The sequence below is a fragment of the Oncorhynchus keta genome, unplaced genomic scaffold, assembly GCF_023373465.1.
Source record: "Oncorhynchus keta strain PuntledgeMale-10-30-2019 unplaced genomic scaffold, Oket_V2 Un_contig_2206_pilon_pilon, whole genome shotgun sequence".
Classification (NCBI taxonomy): domain Eukaryota; kingdom Metazoa; phylum Chordata; class Actinopteri; order Salmoniformes; family Salmonidae; genus Oncorhynchus; species Oncorhynchus keta.
In genome coordinates this window covers 254154-273325 of record NW_026282741.1, presented here as the reverse complement: position 1 = coordinate 273325, position 19172 = coordinate 254154, and the positions used below count along the sequence as shown (strand labels likewise).

The 19172-nt window shown below is 44.2% G+C and overlaps 1 protein-coding gene across 1 annotated transcript in view; it reads right to left on the bottom strand.

The window, feature by feature from the left end:
• The window catches only part of LOC118383909 (protocadherin Fat 3-like), a 29988-nt gene extending 27520 nt beyond the window's left edge, over positions 1-2468 (bottom strand). Inside the window, exon 1 of the mRNA XM_052505041.1 lies at positions 2330-2468. Within this exon, the coding sequence (XP_052361001.1) occupies positions 2330-2468 (139 nt within the window). The remainder of the gene's footprint in view (positions 1-2329) is intronic.
• Between the last annotated feature and the right edge of the window lie 16704 nt (positions 2469-19172).

Below are 19172 nucleotides of genomic sequence, written 5' to 3'. Positions count from 1 at the left end.
TAGGGTTAGGGTTAGATTTAGTGGTTAGGGAAATATGATTTTGAATGGGACTGATTCGTTGGTCCACACAAATTACTAACAAGTATAGTAAGACATAGCTGTGTGTGTGTGTGTGTGTGTGTGTGTGTGTGTGTGTGTGTGTGTGTGTGTGTGTGTGTGTGTGTGTGTGTGTGTGTGTGTGTGTGTGTGTGTGTGTGTGTGTGTGTGTGTGTGTGTGTGTGTGAGGGCCTGTAGTCTTAAAGCTTCTCAGATCTAGGATCAGGTCCACCTTTTAGACTAGGGATCGGCCCGGTCCTGAAGGACAACGTGAGGGCCTGTAGTCTTAAAGCTTCTCAGATCTCGGATCAGGTCCACATTTTAGACCAGGGATCGGCCCGGTCCTGAACGACAACGTGAGGGCCTGTAGTCTCAAAGCTTCTCCGATCTAGGATCAGATCCACCTTTTAGACCAGGGATCGGCCCGGTCCTGAAGGACAACGTGAGGGCCTGTATTCTTTTAGACCAGGGATCGGCCCGGTCCTGAAGGACAACGTGAGGGCCTGTAGTCTTAAAGCTTCTCAGATCTAGGATCAGGTCCACCTTTTAGACCAGGGATCGGCGCAGTCCTGAAGGACAACGTGAGGGCCTGTATTCTTTTAGACCAGGGATCGGCCCGGTCCTGAAGGACAACGTGAGGGCCTGTAGTCTTAAAGCTTCTCAGATCTAGGATCAGGTCCACCTTTTAGACCAGGGATCGGCGCGGTCCCGAAGGACAACGTGAGGGCCTGTATTCTTAAAGCTTCTTAGATCTAGGATCAGGTCCACCTTTTAGACCAGGGATCGGCCCGGTCCTGAAGGACAACGTGAGGGTCTGTATTCTTTTAGATCAGGGATCGCCCCGGTCCTGAAGGACAACGTGAGGGCCTGTATTCTTAAAGCTTCTTAGATCTAGGATCAGGTCCACCTTTTAGACCAGGGATCGGCCCGGTCCTGAAGGACAACGTGAGGGCCTGTATTCTTTTAGATCAGGGATCGGCCCGGTCCTGAAGGACAACGTGAGGGCCTGTAGTCTGTTAGATCAGGGATCGGCCCGGTCCTGAAGGACAACGTGAGGGCCTGTATTCTTTTAGATCAGGGATTGGCCCGGTCCTGAAGGACAACGTGAGGGCCTGTAGTCTGTTAGATCAGGGATCGGCCCGGGCCTGAAGGACAATGTGAGGGCCTGTAGTCTGTTAGATCAGGGATCGGCCCGGTCCTGAAGGACAACGTGAGGGCCTGTAATCTTTTAGATCAGGGGTCGGCCCGGTCCCGAAGGACAACGTGAGGGCCTGTAGTCTGTTAGATCAGGGATCGGCCCGGTCCTGAAGGACAACGTGAGGGCCTGTAATCTGTTAGATCAGTGATCGGCCTGGTCCTGAAGGACAATGTGAGGGCCTGTAGTCTGTTAGATCAGGGATCGGCCTGGTCCTGAAGGACAATGTGAGGGCTTGTAGTCTGTTAGATCAGGGATCGGCCTGGTCCTGAAGGACAATGTGAGGGCCTGTAGTCTGTTAGATCAGGGATCGGCCTGGTCCTGAAGGACAATGTGAGGGCCTGTAGTCTGTTAGATCAGGGATCGGCCCGGTCCTGAAGGACAACGTGAGGGCCTGTAATCTTTTAGATCAGGTATCCGCCCGGTCCCGAAGGACAACGTGAGGGCCTGTAGTCTGTTAGATCAGGGATCGGCCCGGTCCCGAAGGACAAGGTGAGGGCCTGTAGTCTGTTAGATCAGGGATCGGCCTGGTCCTGAAGGACAACGTGAGGGCCTGTAGTCTGTTAGATCAGGGATCGGCCCGGTCCTGAAGGACAACGTGAGGGCCTGTAGTCTGTTAGATCATTAGATCAGGGATCGGCCCAGTCCTGAAGGACAACGTGAGGGCCTGTAGTCTGTTAGATCGGGGATCGGCCCGGTCCTGAAGGACAACGTGAGGGCCTGTAGTCTGTTAGATCAGGGATCGACCCGGTCCTGAAGGACAACGTGAGGGCCTGTAGTCTGTTAGATCAGGGATCGGCCCGGTCCTGAAGGACAACGTCATGTTTTTGTTATTTAACCGTCCAGGAAGACCAGGTGTGTCGAAATTAAGTCAATCACCGAACTGATCAATTAGCTCAGTTGGTCATGTGTGCTGCCTTGTTGGATCAAAACCCGGCAATACCTGCGGCACTCCAGGAACAAAGTTTCCATGATTAATAATATTATATGGACAGGTGGAGATCTGATCCGAGATCAACACTCCTATTCAGAGACTCTTTGTCGATACAGGCCCTAGGGTTAAGGGTTAGACGTCAGGTGTTAAGGGTCAGAGGTCACCTGTTTTGGAGTTGATGGAGAAGAAGTTCTGTGGGTTGCCGGCGGTGATGCGGTAACTAAGGCGACCGGGCATGGCGGTGAAGTCGGGGTCCTGCGCCTGGATACGGATGACGGACAGATCTTTGGGAGAGTTTTCCATGACGACGGGGTGATAAATGGGGTCGGAGGTCAAGGGGGAGTTATCGTTCACGTCCTCCACCTGGAAGGGAGCGGGGGGGACAGGGGATAGGGGGATAGGAGAGAGAGAGGGGAGAGAGAGAGAGGGAAGAAAGAGAGGAGAGAGAGAGGGGGAAGAGAGAGGGGGAAGAGAGAGAGAGAGAGATAGGGAAGAGAGAGGAGAGAGCGAGAGCGAGAGGAGAGAGAAGGGAGAGAGAGAGACAGAGAGAGGGAAGAGAGAGATGAGGAAGAGAGAGAGGAGAAAGAGAGGGGAGAGAGAGGGGTGAAGAGAGAGGGGGAAGAGAGAGGAGAGAGAGAGCGAGAGGAGAGAAAAGGGAGAGAGAAGGGAGAGAGATCGGGGGTAGAAGGGAGAGAGAGAGATGGTGGAGAAGAGAGAGAGAGGAGAGAGAGCGAGAGGAGAGAGAAGGGAGAGATCGGGGGGAGAAGGGAGAGAGAGAGAAGGGAGAGAGAGATTGGGGGGAGATCGGGAGAGAGAGAAGGGAGAGAGAGAACAGCGATAGAAGGGAGAGAGAGAAGGGAGAGAGAGTTTGGGGGGAGAAGGGAGAGAGAGAAGGGAGAGAGAGATTGGGGGGAGATGGGAGAGAGAGATCGGGGGGAGAAGGGAGATCGGGGGGAGAAGGGAGAGAGAGATCGGGGGAGAAGGGAGATCGGGGGACAAGGGAGAGAGAGATCGGGGGAGAAGGAAGATCGGGGGAGAAGGGAGAGAGAGATCGGGGGAGAAGGGAGATCGGGGAGAAGGGAGAGAGAGATCGGGGGAGAAGGGAGATCGGGGGAGAAGGGAGAGAGAGATCGGGGGAGAAGGGAGATCGGGGGGAGAAGGGAGAGAGAGATCGGGGGGGAGAAGGGAGATCGAGGGGGAGAAGGGAGATCGGGGGAGAAGGGAGGAGGTGTTTTTAATATGATATCAAAGGATCTAGTTATTCATCAGCATACTGCATGCTGTCCTCCACCTGGAAAGGATCTAGTTATTCATCAGCATACTGCATGCTGTCCTCCACCTGGAAAGGATCTAGTTATTCATCAGCATACTGCATGCTGTCCTCCACCTGGAAAGGATCTAGTTATTCATCAGCATACTGCATGCTGTCCTCCACCTGGAAAGGATCTAGTTATTCATCAGCATACTGCATGCTGTCCTCCACCTGGAAAGGATCTAGTTATTCATCAGCATACTGCAAGCTGTCCTCCACCTGGAAAGGATCTAGTTATTCATCAGCATACTGCATGCTGTCCTCCACCTGGAAAGGATCTAGTTATTCATCAGCATACTGCATGCTGTCCTCCACCTGGAAAGGATCTAGTTATTCATCAGCATACTGCATGCTGTCCTCCACCTGGAAAGGATCTAGTTATTCATCAGCATACTGCATGCTGTCCTCCACCTGGAAAGGATCTAGTTATTCATCAGCATACTGCATGCTGTCCTCCACCTGGAAAGGATCTAGTTATTCATCAGCATACTGCATGCTGTCCTCCACCTGGAAAGGATCTAGTTATTCATCAGCATACTGCATGCTGTCCTCCACCTGGAAAGGATCTAGTTATTCATCAGCATACTGCATGCTGTCCTCCACCTGGAAAGGATCTAGTTATTCATCAGCATACTGCATGCTGTCCTCCACCTGGAAAGGATCTAGTTATTCATCAGCATACTGCATGCTGTCCTCCACCTGGAAAGGATCTAGTTATTCATCAGCATACTGCATGCTGTCCTCCACCTGGAAAGGATCTAGTTATTCATCAGCATACTGCATGCTGTCCTCCACCTGGAAAGGATCTAGTTATTCATCAGCATACTGCATGCTGTCCTCCACCTGGAAAGGATCTAGTTATTCATCAGCATACTGCATGCTGTCCTCCACCTGGAAAGGATCTAGTTATTCATCAGCATACTGCATGCTGTCCTCCATCTGGAAAGGATCTAGTTATTCATCAGCATACTGCATGCTGTCCTCCACCTGGAAAGGATCTAGTTATTCATCAGCATACTGCATGCTGTCCTCCACCTGGAAAGGATCTAGTTATTCATCAGCATACTGCATGCTGTCCTCCACCTGGAAAGGATCTAGTTATTCATCAGCATACTGCATGCTGTCCTCCACCTGGAAAGGATCTAGTTATTCATCAGCATACTGCATGCTGTCCTCCACCTGGAAAGGATCTAGTTATTCATCAGCATACTGCATGCTGTCCTCCACCTGGAAAGGATCTAGTTATTCATCAGCATACTGCATGCTGTCCTCCACCTGGAAAGGATCTAGTTATTCATCAGCATACTGCATGCTGTCCTCCACCTGGAAAGCTAGCCACCATTTTAGCCAGTTAGCATGTGCACGTGACTGCACTTGACTGCAGTATAAACTCCGCATACGAAATGTTCTAAATTTATGAATGGACAATTTGACAACGCTCTGAATTTACGATCGGCACAGAGAGCCCTCTCAAACACAAGGGGGAAATTTACGAGCGCGGCCCCAAGAGTTAGAATCTCAGTCTGTTTTGCATCACAGGACTCAGTTTGCCCATTGAGCAAAACATCAAGAGAGTGTTAGCACGTAGTTTCTTAATGTAATATAGCAATTAGCTCAGGAAGAGATGGTCACGGGTCTGTTGGTTCTTAATGTAGGTATTAACTGAGGAAGAGATGGTCACTGGTCTGTTGGTTCTTAATGTAGGTATTAACTGAGGAAGAGATGGTCACAGGTCTGTTGGTTCTTAATGTAGGTATTAACTGAGGAAGAGATGGTCACTGGTCTGTTGGTTCTTAATGTAGGTATTAACTGAGGAAGAGATGGTCACTGGTCTGTTGATTCTTAATGTAGGTATTAACTGAGGAAGAGATGGTCACTGGTCTGTTGATTCTTAATGTCGGTATTAACTGAGGAAGAGATGGTCACTGGTCTGTTGGTTCTTAATGTCGGTATTAACTGAGGAAGAGATGGTCACTGGTCTGTTGGTTCTTAATGTAGGTATTAACTGAGGAAGAGATGGTCACTGGTCTGTTGGTTCTTAATGTCGGTATTAACTGAGGAAGAGATGGTCACTGGTCTGTTGGTTCTTAATGTAGGTATTAACTGAGGAAGAGATGGTCACTGGTCTGTTGGTTCTTAATGTAGGTATTAACTGAGGAAGAGATGGTCACTGGTCTGTTGATTCTTAATGTAGGTATTAACTGAGGAAGAGATGGTCACTGGTCTGTTGGTTCTTAATGTCGGTATTAACTGAGGAAGAGATGGTCACTGGTCTGTTGGTTCTTAATGTAGGTATTAACTGAGGAAGAGATGGTCACTGGTCTGTTGGTTCTTAATGTAGGTATTAACTGAGGAAGAGATGGTCACTGGTCTGTTGGTTCTTAATGTAGGTATTAACTGAGGAAGAGATGGTCACTGGTCTGTTGGTTCTTAATGTAGGTATTAACTGAGGAAGAGATGGTCACTGGTCTGTTGGTTCTTAATGTAGGTATTAACTGAGGAAGAGATGGTCACTGGTCTGTTGGTTCTTAATGTCGGTATTAACTGAGGAAGAGATGGTCACTGGTCTGTTGGTTCTTAATGTAGGTATTAACTGAGGAAGAGATGGTCACTGGTCTGTTGGTTCTTAATGTAGGTATTAACTGAGGAAGAGATGGTCACTGGTCTGTTGATTCTTAATGTAGGTATTAACTGAGGAAGAGATGGTCACTGGTCTGTTGGTTCTTAATGTCGGTATTAACTGAGGAAGAGATGGTCACTGGTCTGTTGGTTCTTAATGTAGGTATTAACTGAGGAAGAGATGGTCACTGGTCTGTTGGTTCTTAATGTCGGTATTAACTGAGGAAGAGATGGTCACTGGTCTGTTGGTTCTTAATGTCGGTATTAACTGAGGAAGAGATGGTCACTGGTCTGTTGGTTCTTAATGTAGGTATTAACTGAGGAAGAGATGGTCACTGGTCTGTTGGTTCTTAATGTCGGTATTAACTGAGGAAGAGATGGTCACTGGTCTGTTGGTTCTTAATGTAGGTATTAACTGAGGAAGAGATGGTCACTGGTCTGTTGGTTCTTAATGTAGGTATTAACTGAGGAAGAGATGGTCACTGGTCTGTTGATTCTTAATGTAGGTATTAACTGAGGAAGAGATGGTCACTGGTCTGTTGGTTCTTAATGTCGGTATTAACTGAGGAAGAGATGGTCACTGGTCTGTTGGTTCTTAATGTAGGTATTAACTGAGGAAGAGATGGTCACTGGTCTGTTGGTTCTTAATGTCGGTATTAACTGAGGAAGAGATGGTCACTGGTCTGTTGGTTCTTAATGTAGGTATTAACTGAGGAAGAGATGGTCACTGGTCTGTTGGTTCTTAATGTAGGTATTAACTGAGGAAGAGATGGTCACTGGTCTGTTGGTTCTTAATGTAGGTATTAACTGAGGAAGAGATGGTCACTGGTCTGTTGGTTCTTAATGTAGGTATTAACTGAGGAAGAGATGGTCACTGGTCTGTTGGTTCTTAATGTAGGTATTAACTGAGGAAGAGATGGTCACTGGTCTGTTGATTCTTAATGTCGGTATTAACTGAGGAAGAGATGGTCACTGGTCTGTTGGTTCTTAATGTCGGTATTAACTGAGGAAGAGATGGTCACTGGTCTGTTGGTTCTTAATGTAGGTATTAACTGAGGAAGAGATGGTCACTGGTCTGTTGGTTCTTAATGTAGGTATTAACTGAGGAAGAGATGGTCACTGGTCTGTTGGTTCTTAATGTCGGTATTAACTGAGGAAGAGATGGTCACTGGTCTGTTGATTCTTAATGTCGGTATTAACTGAGGAAGAGATGGTCACTGGTCTGTTGATTCTTAATGTCGGTATTAACTGAGGAAGAGATGGTCACTGGTCTGTTGGTTCTTAATGTAGGTATTAACTGAGGAAGAGATGGTCACTGGTCTGTTGGTTCTTAATGTAGGTATTAACTGAGGAAGAGATGGTCACTGGTCTGTTGGTTCTTAATGTCGGTATTAACTGAGGAAGAGATGGTCACTGGTCTGTTGGTTCTTAATGTCGGTATTAACTGAGGAAGAGATGGTCACTGGTCTGTTGGTTCTTAATGTAGGTATTAACTGAGGAAGAGATGGTCACTGGTCTGTTGGTTCTTAATGTAGGTATTAACTGAGGAAGAGATGGTCACTGGTCTGTTGGTTCTTAATGTAGGTATTAACTGAGGAAGAGATGGTCACTGGTCTGTTGGTTCTTAATGTAGGTATTAACTGAGGAAGAGATGGTCACTGGTCTGTTGGTTCTTAATGTAGGTATTAACTGAGGAAGAGATGGTCACTGGTCTGTTGGTTCTTAATGTAGGTATTAACTGAGGAAGAGATGGTCACTGGTCTGTTGGTTCTTAATGTAGGTATTAACTGAGGAAGAGATGGTCACTGGTCTGTTGGTTCTTAATGTAGGTATTAACTGAGGAAGAGATGGTCACTGGTCTGTTGGTTCTTAATGTAGGTATTAACTGAGGAAGAGATGGTCACTGGTCTGTTGGTTCTTAATGTAGGTATTAACTGAGGAAGAGATGGTCAGTTGGTTCTTAATGTAGGTATTAACTGAGGAAGGATGGTCACTGGTCTGTTGGTTCTTAATGTAGGTATTAACTGAGGAAGAGATGGTCACTGGTCTGTTGGTTCTTAATGTAGGTATTAACTGAGGAAGAGATGGTCACTGGTCTGTTGGTTCTTAATGTAGGTATTAACTGAGGAAGAGATGGTCACTGGTCTGTTGGTTCTTAATGTAGGTATTAACTGAGGAAGAGATGGTCACTGGTCTGTTGGTTCTTAATGTAGGTATTAACTGAGGAAGAGATGGTCACTGGTCTGTTGGTTCTTAATGTAGGTATTAACTGAGGAAGAGATGGTCACTGGTCTGTTGGTTCTTAATGTAGGTATTAACTGAGGAAGAGATGGTCACTGGTCTGTTGGTTCTTAATGTAGGTATTAACTGAGGAAGAGATGGTCACTGGTCTGTTGGTTCTTAATGTAGGTATTAACTGAGGAAGAGATGGTCACTGGTCTGTTGGTTCTTAATGTAGGTATTAACTGAGGAAGAGATGGTCACTGGTCTGTTGGTTCTTAATGTAGGTATTAACTGAGGAAGAGATGGTCACTGGTCTGTTGGTTCTTAATGTAGGTATTAACTGAGGAAGAGATGGTCACTGGTCTGTTGGTTCTTAATGTAGGTATTAACTGAGGAAGAGATGGTCACTGGTCTGTTGGTTCTTAATGTAGGTATTAACTGAGGAAGAGATGGTCACTGGTCTGTTGGTTCTTAATGTAGGTATTAACTGAGGAAGAGATGGTCACTGGTCTGTTGGTTCTTAATGTAGGTATTAACTGAGGAAGAGATGGTCACTGGTCTGTTGGTTCTTAATGTCGGTATTAACTGAGGAAGAGATGGTCACTGGTCTGTTGGTTCTTAATGTAGGTATTAACTGAGGAAGAGATGGTCACTGGTCTGTTGATTCTTAATGTCGTTATTAACTGAGGAAGAGATGGTCACTGGTCTGTTGGTTCTTAATGTAGGTATTAACTGAGGAAGAGATGGTCACTGGTCTGTTGGTTCTTAATGTAGGTATTAACTGAGGAAGAGATGGTCACTGGTCTGTTGGTTCTTAATGTAGGTATTAACTGAGGAAGAGATGGTCACGGGTCTGTTGATTCTTAATGTAGGTATTAACTGAGGAAGAGATGGTCACTGGTCTGTTGATTCTTAATGTCGGTATTAACTGAGGAAGAGATGGTCACTGGTCTGTTGGTTCTTAATGTAGGTATTAACTGAGGAAGAGATGGTCACTGGTCTGTTGATTCTTAATGTCGGTATTAACTGAGGAAGAGATGGTCACTGGTCTGTTGATTCTTAATGTCGGTATTAACTGAGGAAGAGATGGTCACTGGTCTGTTGATTCTTAATGTCGGTATTAACTGAGGAAGAGATGGTCACTGGTCTGTTGATTCTTAATGTCGGTATTAACTGAGGAAGAGATGGTCACTGGTCTGTTGGTTCTTAATGTAGGTATTAACTGAGGAAGAGATGGTCACTGGTCTGTTGGTTCTTAATGTAGGTATTAACTGAGGAAGAGATGGTCACTGGTCTGTTGGTTCTTATTGTAGGTATTAACTGAGGAAGAGATGGTCACTGGTCTGTTGGTTCTTAATGTAGGTATTAACTGAGGAAGAGATGGTCACTGGTCTGTTGGTTCTTAATGTCGGTATTAACTGAGGAAGAGATGGTCACTGGTCTGTTGATTCTTAATGTAGGTATTAACTGAGGAAGAGATGGTCACTGGTCTGTTGATTCTTAATGTAGGTATTAACTGAGGAAGAGATGGTCACGGGTCTGTTGGTTCTTAATGTAGGTATTAACTGAGGAAGAGATGGTCACTGGTCTGTTGGTTCTTAATGTAGGTATTAACTGAGGAAGAGATAGTCACTGGTCTGTTGGTTCTTAATGTAGGTATTAACTGAGGAAGAGATGGTCACTGGTCTGTTGGTTCTTAATGTAGGTATTAACTGAGGAAGAGATGGTCACTGGTCTGTTGGTTCTTAATGTAGGTATTAACTGAGGAAGAGATGGTCACTGGTCTGTTGGTTCTTAATGTAGGTATTAACTGAGGAAGAGATGGTCACTGGTCTGTTGGTTCTTAATGTAGGTATTAACTGAGGAAGAGATGGTCACTGGTCTGTTGGTTCTTAATGTAGGTATTAACTGAGGAAGAGATGGTCACTGGTCTGTTGGTTCTTAATGTAGGTATTAACTGAGGAAGAGATGGTCACTGGTCTGTTGATTCTTAATGTCGGTATTAACTGAGGAAGAGATGGTCACTGGTCTGTTGGTTCTTAATGTAGGTATAGGTATTAACTGAGGAAGAGATGGTCACTGGTCTGTTGGTTCTTAATGTAGGTATTAACTGAGGAAGAGATGGTCACTGGTCTGTTGATTCTTAATGTAGGTATTAACTGAGGAAGAGATGGTCACTGGTCTGTTGGTTCTTAATGTAGGTATTAACTGAGGAAGAGATGGTCACTGGTCTGTTGATTCTTAATGTCGGTATTAACTGAGGAAGAGATAGTCACTGGTCTGTTGGTTCTTAATGTAGGTATTAACTGAGGAAGAGATGGTCACTGGTCTGTTGGTTCTTAATGTAGGTATTAACTGAGGAAGAGATGGTCACTGGTCTGTTGGTTCTTAATGTAGGTATTAACTGAGGAAGAGATGGTCACTGGTCTGTTGGTTCTTAATGTCGGTATTAACTGAGGAAGAGATAGTCACTGGTCTGTTGGTTCTTAATGTAGGTATTAACTGAGGAAGAGATGGTCACTGGTCTGTTGGTTCTTAATGTCGGTATTAACTGAGGAAGAGATGGTCACTGGTCTGTTGGTTCTTAATGTCGGTATTAACTGAGGAAGAGATAGTCACTGGTCTGTTGGTTCTTAATGTAGGTATTAACTGAGGAAGAGATGGTCACTGGTCTGTTGGTTCTTAATGTCGGTATTAACTGAGGAAGAGATAGTCACTGGTCTGTTGGTTCTTAATGTAGGTATTAACTGAGGAAGAGATGGTCACTGGTCTGTTGGTTCTTAATGTAGGTATTAACTGAGGAAGAGATGGTCACTGGTCTGTTGATTCTTAATGTAGGTATTAACTGAGGAAGAGATGGTCACTGGTCTGTTGGTTCTTAATGTAGGTATTAACTGAGGAAGAGATGGTCACTGGTCTGTTGGTTCTTATTGTAGGTATTAACTGAGGAAGAGATGGTCACTGGTCTGTTGGTTCTTAATGTCGGTATTAACTGAGGAAGAGATGGTCACTGGTCTGTTGGTTCTTAATGTCTGAGGAAGGGTATTAACTGAGGAAGAGATGGTCACTGGTCTGTTGGTTCTTAATGTAGGTATTAACTGAGGAAGAGATGGTCACTGGTCTGTTGGTTCTTAATGTAGGTATTAACTGAGGAAGAGATGGTCACTGGTCTGTTGGTTCTTAATGTAGGTATTAACTGAGGAAGAGATGGTCACTGGTCTGTTGGTTCTTAATGTAGGTATTAACTGAGGAAGAGATGGTCACTGGTCTGTTGGTTCTTAATGTAGGTATTAACTGAGGAAGAGATGGTCACTGGTCTGTTGGTTCTTAATGTAGGTATTAACTGAGGAAGAGATGGTCACTGGTCTGTTGGTTCTTAATGTAGGTATTAACTGAGGAAGAGATGGTCACTGGTCTGTTGGTTCTTAATGTAGGTATTAACTGAGGAAGAGATGGTCACTGGTCTGTTGGTTCTTAATGTAGGTATTAACTGAGGAAGAGATGGTCACTGGTCTGTTGGTTCTTAATGTAGGTATTAACTGAGGAAGAGATGGTCACTGGTCTGTTGGTTCTTAATGTAGGTATTAACTGAGGAAGAGATGGTCACTGGTCTGTTGGTTCTTAATGTAGGTATTAACTGAGGAAGAGATGGTCACTGGTCTGTTGGTTCTTAATGTAGGTATTAACTGAGGAAGAGATGGTCACTGGTCTGTTGGTTCTTAATGTAGGTATTAACTGAGGAAGAGATGGTCACTGGTCTGTTGGTTCTTAATGTAGGTATTAACTGAGGAAGAGATGGTCACTGGTCTGTTGGTTCTTAATGTAGGTATTAACTGAGGAAGAGATGGTCACTGGTCTGTTGGTTCTTAATGTAGGTATTAACTGAGGAAGAGATGGTCACTGGTCTGTTGGTTCTTAATGTAGGTATTAACTGAGGAAGAGATGGTCACTGGTCTGTTGGTTCTTAATGTAGGTATTAACTGAGGAAGAGATGGTCACTGGTCTGTTGGTTCTTATTGTAGGTATTAACTGAGGAAGAGATGGTCACTGGTCTGTTGGTTCTTAATGTAGGTATTAACTGAGGAAGAGATGGTCACTGGTCTGTTGGTTCTTAATGTAGGTATTAACTGAGGAAGAGATGGTCACTGGTCTGTTGGTTCTTAATGTAGGTATTAACTGAGGAAGAGATGGTCACTGGTCTGTTGGTTCTTAATGTAGGTATTAACTGAGGAAGAGATGGTCACTGGTCTGTTGGTTCTTAATGTAGGTATTAACTGAGGAAGAGATGGTCACTGGTCTGTTGGTTCTTAATGTAGGTATTAACTGAGGAAGAGATGGTCACTGGTCTGTTGGTTCTTAATGTAGGTATTAACTGAGGAAGAGATGGTCACTGGTCTGTTGGTTCTTAATGTAGGTATTAACTGAGGAAGAGATGGTCACTGGTCTGTTGGTTCTTAATGTAGGTATTAACTGAGGAAGAGATGGTCACTGGTCTGTTGGTTCTTAATGTCGGTATTAACTGAGGAAGAGATGGTCACTGGTCTGTTGGTTCTTAATGTAGGTATTAACTGAGGAAGAGATGGTCACTGGTCTGTTGGTTCTTAATGTCGGTATTAACTGAGGAAGAGATGGTCACTGGTCTGTTGGTTCTTAATGTAGGTATTAACTGAGGAAGAGATGGTCACTGGTCTGTTGGTTCTTAATGTCGGTATTAACTGAGGAAGAGATGGTCACTGGTCTGTTGGTTCTTAATGTAGGTATTAACTGAGGAAGAGATGGTCACTGGTCTGTTGGTTCTTAATGTAGGTATTAACTGAGGAAGAGATGGTCACTGGTCTGTTGGTTCTTAATGTAGGTATTAACTGAGGAAGAGATGGTCACTGGTCTGTTGGTTCTTAATGTAGGTATTAACTGAGGAAGAGATGGTCACTGGTCTGTTGGTTCTTAATGTAGGTATTAACTGAGGAAGAGATGGTCACTGGTCTGTTGGTTCTTAATGTAGGTATTAACTGAGGAAGAGATGGTCACTGGTCTGTTGGTTCTTAATGTAGGTATTAACTGAGGAAGAGATGGTCACTGGTCTGTTGATTCTTAATGTCGGTATTAACTGAGGAAGAGATGGTCACTGGTCTGTTGGTTCTTAATGTCGGTATTAACTGAGGAAGAGATGGTCACTGGTCTGTTGATTCTTAATGTCGGTATTAACTGAGGAAGAGATGGTCACTGGTCTGTTGGTTCTTAATGTCGGTATTAACTGAGGAAGAGATGGTCACTGGTCTGTTGGTTCTTAATGTAGGTATTAACTGAGGAAGAGATGGTCACTGGTCTGTTGGTTCTTAATGTAGGTATTAACTGAGGAAGAGATGGTCACTGGTCTGTTGATTCTTAATGTAGGTATTAACTGAGGAAGAGATGGTCACTGGTCTGTTGGTTCTTAATGTAGGTATTAACTGAGGAAGAGATGGTCACTGGTCTGTTGGTTCTTAATGTAGGTATTAACTGAGGAAGAGATGGTCACTGGTCTGTTGGTTCTTAATGTAGGTATTAACTGAGGAAGAGATGGTCACTGGTCTGTTGGTTCTTAATGTAGGTATTAACTGAGGAAGAGATGGTCACTGGTCTGTTGGTTCTTAATGTAGGTATTAACTGAGGAAGAGATGGTCACTGGTCTGTTGATTCTTAATGTAGGTATTAACTGAGGAAGAGATGGTCACTGGTCTGTTGATTCTTAATGTAGGTATTAACTGAGGAAGAGATGGTCACTGGTCTGTTGGTTCTTAATGTAGGTATTAACTGAGGAAGAGATGGTCACTGGTCTGTTGGTTCTTAATGTAGGTATTAACTGAGGAAGAGATGGTCACTGGTCTGTTGGTTCTTAATGTAGGTATTAACTGAGGAAGAGATGGTCACTGGTCTGTTGATTCTTAATGTCGGTATTAACTGAGGAAGAGATGGTCACTGGTCTGTTGGTTCTTAATGTAGGTATTAACTGAGGAAGAGATGGTCACTGGTCTGTTGGTTCTTATTGTAGGTATTAACTGAGGAAGAGATGGTCACTGGTCTGTTGGTTCTTAATGTCGGTATTAACTGAGGAAGAGATGGTCACTGGTCTGTTGGTTCTTAATGTAGGTATTAACTGAGGAAGAGATGGTCACTGGTCTGTTGGTTCTTAATGTCGGTATTAACTGAGGAAGAGATGGTCACTGGTCTGTTGGTTCTTAATGTAGGTATTAACTGAGGAAGAGATGGTCACTGGTCTGTTGGTTCTTAATGTAGGTATTAACTGAGGAAGAGATGGTCACTGGTCTGTTGGTTCTTAATGTAGGTATTAACTGAGGAAGAGATGGTCACTGGTCTGTTGGTTCTTAATGTAGGTATTAACTGAGGAAGAGATGGTCACTGGTCTGTTGGTTCTTAATGTAGGTATTAACTGAGGAAGAGATGGTCACTGGTCTGTTGGTTCTTAATGTAGGTATTAACTGAGGAAGAGATGGTCACTGGTCTGTTGGTTCTTAATGTAGGTATTAACTGAGGAAGAGATGGTCACTGGTCTGTTGGTTCTTAATGTAGGTATTAACTGAGGAAGAGATGGTCACTGGTCTGTTGGTTCTTAATGTAGGTATTAACTGAGGAAGAGATGGTCACTGGTCTGTTGGTTCTTAATGTAGGTATTAACTGAGGAAGAGATGGTCACTGGTCTGTTGGTTCTTAATGTAGGTATTAACTGAGGAAGAGATGGTCACTGGTCTGTTGGTTCTTAATGTAGGTATTAACTGAGGAAGAGATGGTCACTGGTCTGTTGGTTCTTAATGTAGGTATTAACTGAGGAAGAGATGGTCACTGGTCTGTTGGTTCTTAATGTAGGTATTAACTGAGGAAGAGATGGTCACTGGTCTGTTGGTTCTTAATGTAGGTATTAACTGAGGAAGAGATGGTCACTGGTCTGTTGGTTCTTAATGTAGGTATTAACTGAGGAAGAGATGGTCACTGGTCTGTTGGTTCTTAATGTAGGTATTAACTGAGGAAGAGATGGTCACTGGTCTGTTGGTTCTTAATGTAGGTATTAACTGAGGAAGAGATGGTCACTGGTCTGTTGGTTCTTAATGTAGGTATTAACTGAGGAAGAGATGGTCACTGGTCTGTTGGTTCTTAATGTAGGTATTAACTGAGGAAGAGATGGTCACTGGTCTGTTGGTTCTTAATGTAGGTATTAACTGAGGAAGAGATGGTCACGGGTCTGTTGGTTCTTAATGTAGGTATTAACTGAGGAAGAGATGGTCACTGGTCTGTTGGTTCTTAATGTAGGTATTAACTGAGGAAGAGATGGTCACTGGTCTGTTGGTTCTTATTGTAGGTATTAACTGAGGAAGAGATGGTCACTGGTCTGTTGGTTCTTAATGTCGGTATTAACTGAGGAAGAGATGGTCACTGGTCTGTTGGTTCTTAATGTAGGTATTAACTGAGGAAGAGATGGTCACTGGTCTGTTGGTTCTTATTGTAGGTATTAACTGAGGAAGAGATGGTCACTGGTCTGTTGGTTCTTAATGTAGGTATTAACTGAGGAAGAGATGGTCACTGGTCTGTTGATTCTTAATGTAGGTATTAACTGAGGAAGAGATGGTCACTGGTCTGTTGGTTCTTAATGTAGGTATTAACTGAGGAAGAGATGGTCACTGGTCTGTTGGTTCTTAATGTCGGTATTAACTGAGGAAGAGATGGTCACTGGTCTGTTGATTCTTAATGTAGGTATTAACTGAGGAAGAGATGGTCACTGGTCTGTTGGTTCTTAATGTAGGTATTAACTGAGGAAGAGATGGTCACTGGTCTGTTGGTTCTTAATGTAGGTATTAACTGAGGAAGAGATGGTCACTGGTCTGTTGGTTCTTAATGTAGGTATTAACTGAGGAAGAGATGGTCACTGGTCTGTTGGTTCTTAATGTAGGTATTAACTGAGGAAGAGATGGTCACTGGTCTGTTGGTTCTTAATGTCGGTATTAACTGAGGAAGAGATGGTCACTGGTCTGTTGGTTCTTAATGTAGGTATTAACTGAGGAAGAGATGGTCACGGGTCTGTTGATTCTTAATGTAGGTATTAACTGAGGAAGAGATAGTCACTGGTCTGTTGGTTCTTAATGTAGGTATTAACTGAGGAAGAGATGGTCACTGGTCTGTTGGTTCTTAATGTAGGTATTAACTGAGGAAGAGATGGTCACGGGTCTGTTGGTTCTTAATGTAGGTATTAACTGAGGAAGAGATGGTCACTGGTCTGTTGGTTCTTATTGTAGGTATTAACTGAGGAAGAGATGGTCACTGGTCTGTTGGTTCTTAATGTAGGTATTAACTGAGGAAGAGATGGTCACTGGTCTGTTGATTCTTAATGTAGGTATTAACTGAGGAAGAGATGGTCACTGGTCTGTTGGTTCTTAATGTAGGTATTAACTGAGGAAGAGATGGTCACGGGTCTGTTGATTCTTAATGTAGGTATTAACTGAGGAAGAGATGGTCACTGGTCTGTTGGTTCTTAATGTAGGTATTAACTGAGGAAGAGATGGTCACTGGTCTGTTGGTTCTTAATGTAGGTATTAACTGAGGAAGAGATGGTCACTGGTCTGTTGGTTCTTATTGTAGGTATTAACTGAGGAAGAGATGGTCACTGGTCTGTTGATTCTTAATGTAGGTATTAACTGAGGAAGAGATAGTCACTGGTCTGTTGGTTCTTAATGTAGGTATTAACTGAGGAAGAGATGGTCACTGGTCTGTTGGTTCTTAATGTAGGTATTAACTGAGGAAGAGATGGTCACTGGTCTGTTGGTTCTTAATGTCGGTATTAACTGAGGAAGAGATGGTCACTGGTCTGTTGATTCTTAATGTCGGTATTAACTGAGGAAGAGATGGTCACTGGTCTGTTGGTTCTTAATGTAGGTATTAACTGAGGAAGAGATGGTCACTGGTCTGTTGGTTCTTAATGTAGGTATTAACTGAGGAAGAGATGGTCACTGGTCTGTTGGTTCTTAATGTCGGTATTAACTGAGGAAGAGATGGTCACTGGTCTGTTGGTTCTTAATGTAGGTATTAACTGAGGAAGAGATGGTCACTGGTCTGTTGGTTCTTAATGTCGGTATTAACTGAGGAAGAGATGGTCACTGGTCTGTTGATTCTTAATGTAGGTATTAACTGAGGAAGAGATGGTCACTGGTCTGTTGGTTCTTAATGTAGGTATTAACTGAGGAAGAGATGGTCACGGGTCTGTTGGTTCTTAATGTAGGTATTAACTGAGGAAGAGATGGTCACTGGTCTGTTGGTTCTTAATGTAGGTATTAACTGAGGAAGAGATGGTCACTGGTCTGTTGATTCTTAATGTCGGTATTAACTGAGGAAGAGATGGTCACTGGTCTGTTGGTTCTTAATGTAGGTATTAACTGAGGAAGAGATGGTCACTGGTCTGTTGGTTCTTAATGTAGGTATTAACTGAGGAAGAGATAGTCACTGGTCTGTTGATTCCGCATTGCTTGCTGTTCGGGTTGTAGGCTTGGTGTCATTAAGCTCTTTGTTCTGGGGAGAATACAGATGGACCTGAAAACGTCTTGAAAGGCAGAGAGACACACACACACACACTCAGAAACACACTGAAGGCATCAACATGCTTCAAAGTCAGCTAGGTGACCCGAACAAGCGTGCTCGCATGAAAAGGAAGCCAGGTTATACGTCTTCAAAATAGTCCGAATGAAATCTGTTGTTAATTTTGACGTTTTTTTTTGTTCCCGAGGAGTTCTTAGTCGTGCTATTTTACATAAAGACGATTGGTGCAGAATTTCTCAATGACAAAATATGCATGAAAACGAATCGTCACTCTTGTTGAATGACAACAAAGACTTTATTTAAGAATCCCTACAGTTGACCAATCACGGAAGAAGGGGCGTAGACTTCAGCTAACCGAACTTCGGCTGACCTCGTGAAAATGTTTTGTTTTGCCCCGAACAGCCGGAGGAAGAAAAACAACTTACCCAAAGTCTAAAACGAAAGAAAACATCACAAATGTTGTCATAATATATGCACAAGGTCTTCTGAACTGTGGAGGACACTGGGAAGCATGAGGACACCTTCACACACACTAGTGTTGTCACACACCTGGATGAAGACCTCAATCGAGGCGGAGAGGGGCGTGACCCCGCGGGTGGTCGCGTGGACCGTCAACCAATAGGACGACTTGGTTTCACAGTCCAGAATACCTGTAGTGTAGATCAAACCTGAAAAGACGAGAGGAGGAGAGGAGTAGGGAGGAGGAGGAGGGAGGAGGAAAGGAGGGAGGAGAAAAGTAGGGAGGAGGAGGGGGAGGAGAGGAGGAGGGTAGGAGAGGGAGGAGAGGGGGGAGAGGAGGAGAGGAAGAGGAGGGTAGGAGAGGAGGGGGAGTACGGGAGAAGAAGAGGAGGAGGGTAGGAGAGGAAGAGGAGGGTAGGAGAAGAGGAGGAGGGGGAGTAGAGGAGAGGAGGAGGAGGGGGAGGAGAGGAGGAGGGGGAGGAGAGTGGAAAAAGACAAGATACTGTCTGTGACCTCAGAGTGCTGATCGAGGATTCGTTTAAATCACAATCAATAAGACAAAACATCGACAAGAGGAGCTGATCCTAGATCAACGTTCCTACTCTGAGATGCTTTGTGAACACAGGTGTCTGCTCTTTATGCAATAATAAATACCCCGGTGAGAGGAGTGTGTGTGTGTGTGTGTGTGTGTGTGTGTGTGTGTGTGTGTGTGTGTGTGTGTGTGTGTGTGTGTGTGTGTGTGTGTGTGTGTGTGTGTGTGTGTGTGTGTGTGTGTAGTAATGAATCTCATATCTGCACTCAGTCAGTAGCAACAA